The 11,898-nt window shown below is 32.4% G+C and overlaps 1 protein-coding gene across 1 annotated transcript in view; it reads left to right on the top strand.

The window, feature by feature from the left end:
• LOC117169810 (classical arabinogalactan protein 9-like) overlaps positions 1-2,522 on the top strand; it is a 5,341-nt gene extending 2,819 nt beyond the window's left edge. Inside the window, exons 2-3 of the mRNA XM_033356317.1 lie at positions 19-283; positions 2,423-2,522. Coding sequence (XP_033212208.1) covers positions 19-283; positions 2,423-2,522 — 365 coding nt within the window. The remainder of the gene's footprint in view (positions 1-18; positions 284-2,422) is intronic.
• Positions 2,523-11,898: the final 9,376 nt, after the last annotated feature.

Genomic DNA, 11,898 nt, shown 5'->3' with positions numbered 1-11,898 from the left:
CTCCTACGCCGCCCCCAGCCACCCTACCACCACAGTACATTGAGGTCTGCATCCCTACTTCAGCCCCATCTCCCCAACCTGCACCATCTCCCCCACAAACGCATTTACCACCAGAAACCCCATGGCCACACTACAGTGCAGTCTGCACCCCCCCGCTAGCTACTCCACCCTCAAAACCAGAATACACACCTCAATACATTGAGAATCCACCAATATGTATTTCTCGACACCCTGAAGCTCTACTAGCACCAAGACCGATCTGGAAGCCCTCACCTGCTCCAAGGTAACTGGTATTATATTTATTTATATAAATTAGTTTTATATGGCATGAAGGACAAAGTCCTTTTAGCATTTAGTTTTTTCAGGACAATTGTGAAGCTAGTCATATAAAGTGATAACTTAACGGACCGACACAAGAATCGTCGAAAAGCGAATTTCATACCAGCGACAAAAGAAAATTAAAACTGCGTACGCGTAAACTACTTTTATCTTAAGTGATTTTTTTGAATCCATGAATACAAATTTCGACTTTCCATCACTTTAAAGTTAAACAAATACAGATTACCCAAAATTAACTACTAGCACTCTATCAGGGTTATCAGTAATAATTGTCGGCATAAAATTTTAGTTAAAATATGTTAATAAAGAGTTTGTCATAAAAAACTTCGATAAATAATAAGCTAATACTAAAAGAAAAAAGAAATTGATCATGTAAAACACGCTTCTTTAGTGATTTCGTATGCATACTTCATTGGTGCTGTTATTGCGGACGGGGTTTAATCGTCCCATTTTTAAAAGAATTGAGATTTGTAATTTTTAAATTTCCTTTTTGGTTAAATAATAAGCCTATTATTATAAGCAAATTGACGAGAATTATTTAAACTGCATTTTCACAACATAAATAATTCTATGAATATTCAAGTAAACTATTATAAATCATTTTTATAAAAAAAATCTCAACTGTGTTATTTTCTCATAGAACACTTCACTGTTTACATTCATAGCATAGGCCGGCAATTACTCTAGGGCTCACTGTATTTATCAGAAAAGATATACTTTGAGTAATTACAATTTGTCATAGATTAACAATTATTAGTATTGCTATAAACATTTTTATCCAAAAATACTTAACTTTTGTGCTTTTCCCATAGCTAGAATGATTTTTCTGACGAGAATGGATTATAATGACCTTCAATCGCGTTTTGCTAATCCAAAACACTCTTAAACAGATATAATTTGTTATAAAAATGTTTATAAACAAATGTACCAGTCGGCGAAATAATCGCAGAAGAATAATGATTTTTTCTTTGCATATTTTTGGAATTCTTTATACTCTGTTAACTAACCAATTTATATTTATTATACACACACACACATATATGTATTTAGAGGGGTGACGGTCATGGGGACTATAGGGTAGGCTTTGGACCCACTCCATTGGGCGTGGGTTCGTTTTCCGGCCGAACGCTGTTGGTGGTTCGGAACTCACCTTAAACTGTAGGCCCCCCTTCTACCACAAGTATGTGCTAGGTGTAAGAAAATGTGGGAGAGGCACAATGTGTGGATATATATTTATTATAATTAATATGTCATTTATATTTATTTATATTTTATAGTTTGAATATTTATATTTACTTTCAATATTTCAGTATTATTTTAATTGTTATACTTAACAAACAACATAGAACTTCAATTGATTGTGATTGTTATTAAAAATTTAATTAAAAAAAACTCATATAGATTATTTACACAGAAAAAATAAATTCTCTTACCTTGAATATCCGACGATAAGATATTAGTAATACTTAAACTTAAATTAGAAAAAGAAGTAACATATAATCATCTGCATAATAGATAATCATAATTTCTGTGAAGAAATGCTTAATTGAACAATTTCTGTCCGAAAAATTTCTTTTGTCACAATATTTAGTTCGAATTGTGTTCACATTGAAGGTCAAATAAGACATTAGGTCTAACAGTAATTACACTTATTTAAATAATCCCATTCATAAGTTATTAACTTTCAATTCAAAAAATAGTTTTAACAATTGTTTAAAACAATGAAACATGTTAATTGTTGATTAATAGTGTTTGTTGAGTAACACAATGAAGCTAATACCAACAATACTTAAAGGAAAACGTTTTTCTGTATGTGTGTGTAGATTATATTTTTCAAATTATTTATAAAGATCATATATAAATTAATTTTTTATCTATTTAAATAATTTATGAACAAAATTAGACAGGAACCCGAACGAAACTCTCAACAATACAAATTAGTAATTCTTAACAATACAAATTATTTATATTTTACAGTGGTCCAAGTATAGAATTGTGCAAACATATTGATCATATTTTTATGTTTTGGCAATAGTTTCCCACTGTTTCGTACACATTGAAATTCGATCTGTTCTCTTTTCAGCAGCTTCGATTGTGAATACGCTTCCGGTTCTGGAAAGTCTTCCTCTTGGAAACTAAGGCCAATCTACGTTGAGGAATCCAGCAAAGAAGAATGTCCATAGTGATTAAAAGTCACTTTCGAAAATAATGACGACGATCTAAACCAAAAATCTGATGACTGAAATAATTTCCTATATACAACAAAACTTGTGTACAATGTAAAGTCTTGTTGTCTCGTGCTTTTACCACACTCTTCACATTCCAAAGATTTGTTACGAAAAGCGATATAAGGGGCCCTTCAAGTATTACGTAACGCAATTCGCCGCGAATTTCGATCCCTCCCCCTTTGTAACGCGGTTGCATAATAATACTTGGATGTATCCTAATTCACAATATCATGGTTTCATACTAATTTGTATTATATTTTACGAGTGAAAGTGATATTTTAAGATTTATATGCGAGTTTTTCAAGCCTTAAAAATAAATATTTATTATTCTATTTTAAAAAATGCGTTGTTATTCTTAACGAATGTGCCTAGAATAGATTTTTTAAACTGTTTGTTTCATAATTTAAAAAAACAACATAGTCCAATTTAAAATCGAGATTTATTTATATATATTTCATTGACGACCTGTTAAAATAGGTGATAAAATTCTGTATGTAGCGTAATTAAAATCTAATCATTTTTGGAAAAAAACATTTTTCATAAATTCAAGAAAATTCATTATAAAAATCTGTATTTGGTTACGAAAAACCAGGGCACTATAAAATCACAACAGATCGAAGATACAAACTTCATTGAATAAATTACATCTGTTTTTTACTTTGTCGAATTTCCCGTGCCGACAAAAACTCTTTAAATTGTCAAAACAAACAAGGAATTGATGAAATCGATAAAAGAATTATACGAGTTCAATCGCTCTTTCAACGATTTGATATCAGTAGATTGAAAAGAAGATTTTTTTGCGGAAGAGATTGAAATCGAAGATGTTGCCTGTTGAGATCACGATTTTCGTGTCAATTTGTTTTAAAGTGTACCAGACCATTGAATATATGAGGCAGCTGAATTAATCGAAGAGCAAGTTTCACAGAGGTCGCAATGAACAATTGTTGGCTTCTATCCTTTTGCATCAGTTCCTTCCTGGTGATCTCGTCATGTCCGGATTGTCAAGGATATCCTAAACACTCACACGATCATCCTGGATTCCATAGACGAGAAAATGTACATCGACGTGGCAAGCGTCATTTGGAACCAAATAAAGCTTTCCCAACTTTCTCGAAACTTCAAAACGATGAAAGAGTGGTCCTGGAACCTGATGGATTTCAAAACCCTCCAGCAACTCTTGATCGAAGAGCTGCTGATGAGAGACTTGCACCGTGGTTTAGACAAACCCGGGATTTAGCAACCTTCTTGAATGAACAAGCATTTCCATCCAATGAGGTATGAATTGAAAATTAATTTAGATGATTTTTTATTGAAATTAAAAATTAAAAAATTTGAAAATTTGTACATTTCAAATCATTTAACTTATTATATACGTCCCCTTTTAATTTCCGTTCAAATAAATTGTTAATGATATCTTATTTTCTATACATAAAATTAGAGTGTAGTTTCATCAAAGATATTATAACATAGATGCCGCAAGTGGTGACGGAGTGGGGAGAAAATATATATAGCTACTACATTCGTCGGGTGTGTAGCTGCTGCCCTCTTCGTACTACCTTGCTCCTTTTTTCTCTATAGGATAAATCGTAGCTCCAATGGTAGGATGTTAAATTTATATTAACCGTTGCTCCTCGCAGCAAATCCCTGTCTTAGCAAAGATTTCTCTAAACACCGATAAAGAAGAAGCAAGGATTCTGATATGATTTACAAAATTACAAATTACTATAAAATTATAATACTTTTGCAATTATAATCCTTATTTTATTTGTGAAATTAGTAACAATATTGAAGGTTCGCCGCATAAATTAATTGTAATGCTAATTTTGCAATTAAGTAAATATTTATTTTTTGAATTGGTATTACACAAATCCGGTCTATTAAGTTTAAATAATATAAATGTTTAGATCTCTTAAATGTGGAACGCTTGCAAATTTAAAATAAATAGAATTTAACCGGTAAAGATTATATAACTTCGAATCATTCAAATTTTGAACCCAACAACGCAAGATACGAGATAATGTCTTAAGGGGCAACTAAAGCTTTTAAAAATTCGCAAAAAATTTTCTTAAAAAATTTGGGACAGGACTTGTGATTTTGGTTTTATTTATCAAAATAATATGTAATCTATCGAAAATTCAAATTTTGATTTAAGTGACGCGAAATACAGGGACAAATTTTGGAAGAAATTTCAGCTTTTAAATATTCCTGCAAAATTGCGTTAAACCATTTTTTGATAGAAGTCGTCGTTTTTAATTTATTTGTCGAAATAAATATGCATATGCAAACATATAAAATGTTAATTTTACGCCAAATAGTAGAATTTTAAAACAAAAGAGATCGATTTTAAACCCTAAATATATTCGTAGACTTTTCAGATATAAGGAATTAACTTTGGTATAAATTTTGTTGGTTATGAAAAACAAACAATACGTGTCTCATCTTTTTCAATGTAAAAAATCTGCCCGCTACGCAGGCACATTCTCATCGCGCGCCGCAAAGAGCGCGCGACTTTTGGATCTCGCGCTTCGCGCTCGGTAATGTATTTACCTCGCGCTACGCGCTCGATAATTATATTTTAGAACTATTAAAAAACTATTTTAAAACCTTTTAAAACTAAGACTCAAAACATCCACCACTGTAATTTTGTGATTTTGAATTCTCTTTCGTTAAAAAGCTTAGCTCGAGAGTTTGAATGCACCTACGGCACGCGACTGATGGCAATGGCACTCCGTGCTTGGTCTTTGCATTTATCCCGCATTCGACCACAGACCTTTTAAAATCAAAGGTCAAAGGACCGACAACTGTAATTTTGTGATTTTGAGCTCTCTTTTTTAAAGCTCTTGCGGCTTTAACAAAGACATTCTCATCACGTATCTCGTTTTTATTGAATTTTAAATTCAATTATTACGTTTGAAATTACGTTTTTATTATTTTTATTGAAAAATTGCAAAATAAAGAGCAAATTGTATTTATCATGTTTTTACGATTAAATAAACACTACTGTGCATCTGTATAGGGGCCATCCATGTACCCCGTGGACACTTTAGGAGGGGAGGGATATGGCAAAATTCCACGCTTGTCCGTGAGGGGGTTCGGGGGGGGGGGGGGGGGGGGGGGGGGGGGGGGGGGGGGGGCTGGAATCCACGTGGACACACATTTCCCTAAATATGTGGAAAACATACTGAAATGAGACAAGGTATAGTGTAGGTATATTCGAACTTTTATGTTGCGCTCGCGCACGATATCATTTTTATTTTTATTTTTATTATAATTTTTTTCACGATTTTTTCTTTGAAATTCAAATCATGTTTATGTTTACGTTCCTAAGCTAATCCGCATTTTTTCAGCCAATTCGTCGCTTCTTTTGAACTTCTTGTATTCTGAAAGCTCAGGACAATTCTATGGGCGTCATTTAAGTACTCACTAAAATTTCAGATTCTTTTGTTTTCATAGTCAACAGTTCAAATTTCGTTGACATAGTACTTTCAAAACCTATTGGAAATGATTGTTTGAATGCTAAGAACTATCAAAAAATTTGACTGGCAGCTTCTCGGTGGTGCCAAAGTTGACTGGCAGGCTGTCAAACATGTCAAAAATTCGAGTGAAAAAACGTCATTTTAGTACTCTTGAAACCCATTGGGGATTATTGTTTAGGTGCAAAAAACTAACAAAAAGTTTTACTGGCAGCTCCTGAGTGGTGCCAAAGTTGACTGGCGTGCTGTCAAACATGTCATTCCCAATGGCTTTCAAGAATACTAAAATGACGGTTTTTCACTCGAATTTTTGAAATTTTTGACAGCCTACCAGTCAACTTTGGCACCACTCAGTAACTGCCAGTCAAACTTCTTGTTAGTTGTTTGCACCTAAAAAATTATCCCGAATGGGTTTCAAGAGTACTAAAATGAAGGTTCTAATTGTCATCCTGTCATTTTTTTATATGCTTGACAGCCTGCCAGTCAAGTTTGGCACCACTCAGGAGCTGCCAGTCAACATTTTTGTTAGTTCTTTGCATCTAAAAAATCGCCCGCAATGGGTTTTTAAGAGTACTAAAATTTAGTTTTTTCACTCGAATTTTTGACATGTTTTTGACAGCATGCCAGTCAACTTTGGCACCACTCAGGAGCTACCAGTCAAATTTTTGGTTAGTGCTCAGCATTCAAAAAATCATCCCCAATGGGTTTCAAGAGTACTAAAATGACGTTTTTTCACTCGATTTTTTGACCAGTTTAACGATAAATTGTTGCAAAATGCACCAATAGCTGTTAGCCAGTCAACGAATTTCGAACTGTTGACTATGAAAATAAAAGAATCTGAAATTGAAGTGAGTACTAAAATGACCTCCATGGAATTGTCGCAAGCTCCCGGACATTTCGAAGACTAATAATATCTATGTTTTCTTAAAATATGTCCACGTGGACAAGGTAAGGTGGGGGGGGGGGGTGTTTGTCAAAATTCCACGGCTGTCCACGGGCGTCATATATAGGGTCCTAAATAGTATCCTATGTTCTCTTTCGTCTCTTCTGAGCTTTTTCCAAAAATTTAATTTTTTTATTTTCAATCTCATATTCTAGGATATAAAAAAAATTTAATCGGCATATCGAAAAAGGATTAATAATAAATTAATAGATCTTTTGAGGCGAACAACTTTTATCTGTTAATTTTAGTTCATACCTTGTGTCACTTTTTTCGAAAAAATTTTAATATTTTTATTTTGAATGTTATTTTTTACGACTAAAGCAAAAACTACGTGTCCTATTAAAAATTATAGCTCTGTTCTGGATAAACAAGTTTTGTTGCGTTTTTTTTTCGTAGCTTGTGTCAAAAAGCGATTCATTATACATTTGTAGTTCTTTCTAGTGCTCGCAATTTGAGCTTTTTAATTTTTTTCGTGTCTTGTATAGTTTGACCAAAAAATGGAATTTATAGATTTTTCATTATTTTTGGTACGATCAAATTTGGAATGTTCAACTTTTCGACCAAATTAAAAAAGTTGTTATCATAATCTTGTAGGGCTTTCAAAAAGCAAGGTTTTTCATCTTCTGACTTTTTATAAATCATGCGCTGTTTGGCTTAAAATGTTCATTTTAGTTGTTTTTTTTGGGGGGGGGGGGGTCGAAAATGCGCTAACTCTGATCATTTTCTTTTCATAGAAAAAATTTATAGGGATAAATTGTTTAAGTTTCTGAGTACTATGAATAACCATACATAGAATTTTTTAATCTTAAAAAAATGTGGTTTAAAAATTGTTTGGAACGACCAAATTTGGAATTTTCTTCTTTTCGACGAAATAAAAAAAGTTATCATAATACTGTAGGACTTTCAAATGGAAAAGTTTTTCTTTTTTTGATTTTTTTTTTTCATTTTGAAAATGCTCCAACTTTGATATTTTTCTTTTTATAAAAAAAAGTCATTAAGATAAATTCTTTGACTTTTTGAGTGATATTAACAACCGTACATAGAATTTTTATAGCTTAAAAAAAGGTTATTTCGAAAATTTTTTGTACGATCAAATTTGGAATTTTCAACTTTTCAACCAAATTGAAAAAGTTTTTTTTATAATCTTGTAGGACTTTTAAAAAGCAACGTTTTTCTTCTTCTGACTTTTTTTCGTATTATGCGTTGTTTGGCTTGAAATATTCATTTTAGTTTGTTTTTTTGGATTTTGAAAATGCGCTAACTCTGATAATTTTCTTTTCATAGATGTTTCAAAAATGTTTGGTACGGTCAAACTTGAAATTTTGAACTTTTCGACCAAATTAAGAAAGTTGTTATCATCATCTTGAGACTAAACGAGTGTGCCATAGGTTATGTGTATAATGTTGAAAGTGTATGAAAGATTACTCTTAAGCCTTAAAAAGATTAAAAACAAAAATGTCACTATCAAAAATCGGAAAAAATATTCTTCTATGCAAAGAAAATTTCTGTGAATTAAAGAAATATATTCACTAGCTTACATTCGGAAACAAGTTTATTTGATGGAAGTATCTTCAAGTAGGGTAGAGTGGGGTTAAAAGTGCCGCGGGGAAAAACTGCCACATATTATAAAATGTGGAACTTGAATGTATATATATATTTGTTTATGCAAAAGTCAAGAAAATGCCTCATTTAATTTAGGCGCAGTGTTATGAAAAATAAACTTTGGCCACTTTAAACCCCGCCCTACAAATTATTACTTTTTGTGTTATCGTATGTAGCACTTTTTCCCCCTGGCACTTTTAACCCCACTCTGCCCTAACTAAAACATCGGTTAAATCGAAATTTCATAGAAGTAGACCCTTTTCCACCTCCATTTGTACCAAAAAATCCACCTATTTGTACTGAAATTTTAGTACCTGTAGCCACGGTATGATTTGATTCAAAGACATTCCTTTAGTTCAAAGCAATAATTCTTTGTTTGAAGACAGATCTTTCTTTAATTGGACATGATTTCCTTGACTTGAAAGTATATCTTGGTTGAATAAAGAAAATTATGTTAAACGAACTGTATCTTTAATTCAAGACAAATATTTTTCTGATATTTTCATAAATATTTACAGTTGAAATTAAATGCAATTTTGTTCAACTTTGATTAATATTTATTTGTTTAATGTTTCATCATAACGTGATATTGTTATTTGGTATTTTAAGATGGGTATTAATCGTGTTTGATTTCTAAAACAAAAACAACGTTGCACTATTTCATTTATAACTTTTTACTATAATTTAGATTTACAGACATTCTTAATTTTTAAATTATACAGTGTAATTTTAAAAATTATGAAATTAAAGTGATATGACTTAGAAAATACGACAACTTCAAGTCGGTTGTGTTCAAAATTGTGCAATTTTAAAAGTTTGGTTTCAAACGTCTTAACGTTACAAACATTATATTTATTTATAATCTATATTGTAAGAATATTTCATGAAAGATATCTAATACTCTCTCCAAAATACTAATTGAGTTTCATAATTTAAAAAAATCATTTCCGAGTTTTATTTTTTATTGCTTTTTCTGGTAAGTTGAGAAATTTACATTTAACAGAAAAAAATTACAATAACATTTTTAAGATAAATATATTATGTACATATTTATAACTTAAGAATACATCGAAATATTTCCGTTCTGTTCGCAATATCGTTTTAAAGAACATCAAAAAATAGTTAATCTTGGAGATTTAATTATTTAATGACAATGCACATACCTAATCACTCTGTGATTCAATAAGATCTAGAGAAAAATCAATATTACATACGAGGCCGTTACAAAAATTTGTAACTCTCTGGGGGGGGGGGCACAACGAGGTTCGCTCCAATGTTAAACATACACAGACCTTATACAGAAAAAGCGACCGGGGGGAGGGGTCCAAACTGTCATGAAAAAGCGTTAAGTATTTTTGAAACGGCCTGCATATGTATGAGGTGTCAAAAAATGGTCTCTTCAAAGTATATATCATTCAACACAGAATTTCATGAAACCTATAAATCCATAAGGTCTCAGAAAATTATTTTTGGTGCCTGTTTTGAAAATCTTAAAAATCAGTTTTATCTGGATGGTCTGAAAGATCTAAATTCTAAAATCTGAAATTCTATCGAAGAACCTAGAACTTAATCGAAGGAAAGTATCCTGGAAATTTATACTCAATATCTTCTGTTAGCTTTAGTAAATTTCCCGAGTACCCCATTCTTTAAATTGAAGGATTAAACTTAGAGGCGTAAAGAAAAGCAGGTACATATCTGGGACGAGAGGGTGGAGCACTTCTGACACTCCTATTAAATCCCATCGTTTTTGTTGTTTTTCATGAAATATTTTCTATTTCTTTTAACCATCATGTCTACTTATAATTCTTTAAATTTTTATCAATTCAAAAGCAAATTGTTATCTTGTATAAAAAAGGTATTTTAATAAGGTATAATAGGGGCATGATTCCTCAACTGCCCAAACTCAAAAAGTCAAGTTTTTTCGATTGTCTCTAAATTCTGGGAATATGTTCGCCTGCCCAACAGTAGTTAATCCACAAACTTATAGACCAGGATTACCAACCCTCCCCAAGTGAGGGGGGGTTGAATTTTCAACCCCAATGTCTGCAGGGGTAGTTTCAAACGCCTGTAACTTCCTTTCTAATTACGCGATTTTAAATTTTTATGAGGGTTTTGGAAAGTGCTTTTTACAAGCTTTCATTCTATTTTATTATTTATAACAAAAAAAATTGTTTAAACAATTTTTTCAATAAATCAATTGTTTATTTAACTTTTTTTGCAATTTAGACATCTACGATTTTTTTTAAATAGTCTCAAAAGAAAGCTTGACTTTTTTACTATGAAAAATGTGTAATAAGAAAATGGACACATTGAAATTCATTGAGTTACAGAGCCGGTTGTAGAGGGAGTCCTCGCGCTCGCACTCGGGCGTTATGCGGCAGCATACCGCGGAACAGTTTTCAAGTATGCCATTTTTTTGTATAACTTACTTTTCTCCTCATAGGAAAATCGTTTCAGATCCAGCTGTCCCTTTGCGTTCGGAGCGAATGAATGATATTTGAGTGTACCTGGTATCGTCACAGCCTTACTAAATCGATCTGCAGAAGGTTCGCAAAGTTGTATTTGTTCTTAAAATGCTGTGGTGCTCCATCTGTGACATAATGAAATTTCTTAGGATTGAAACGCTTCTTAAGATAGTAAACAATTAACCTTTGGTATAAATGCACAACAACCGTGTCATGGTGTAAGTTGTCTGAAATAATAGCTATGCTCACATGCTTCAATTCGTTCTTCTCTTTATAGTAGATAACTACTGTAAAATTGGACGCCTGATCATTATTCCAATGAGAAGATTGGATCGCATTTTGAAACACGTAAGCATAGGTTTCTGCAAAATCGAACATAATCAAGAAATGTTCAACTAATAATGTGGCTTTGAGGTTCTTCAGGAATTACGCCTGCTGCTTTGCATAAAATTCATGAGACTTTAAATTCAATAGTTTTTCGCAGAGTCGTTCAAGAAAGATGTCGGTTTCTGCTACCTCGGTCACTAGATTACTTCTGTCCGTTTGTTGCCAAACTTGATATCTTAATTCGTTGACGCAGTTCTCATCTAAAATTGCAGTCAAATGTTCTTTCAGGACTTGAATGCCAGGACAATTTTCACATTCACTAAAATGACAAGTAGGAGTTGGATTGCTGCACATTATTACTTTGAACCAGGCATGGTAGTCAGTCAATTCTATACTGGAGTCGACAGTTAGATGCTTACTATCAATAGCATCTAACATCAGATGCACATTTTCGTGATATATACACACGCAAACCGTATGTGTGCCACTCCCTCCAGCCAAAACACAATGTCGTGGTCTGA

Source organism: Belonocnema kinseyi, chromosome 3, assembly GCF_010883055.1.
Source record: "Belonocnema kinseyi isolate 2016_QV_RU_SX_M_011 chromosome 3, B_treatae_v1, whole genome shotgun sequence".
In the NCBI taxonomy this organism is placed as follows: Eukaryota; Metazoa; Arthropoda; class Insecta; order Hymenoptera; family Cynipidae; genus Belonocnema; species Belonocnema kinseyi.
This window is presented reverse-complemented; position numbering and strand designations above follow the sequence as displayed.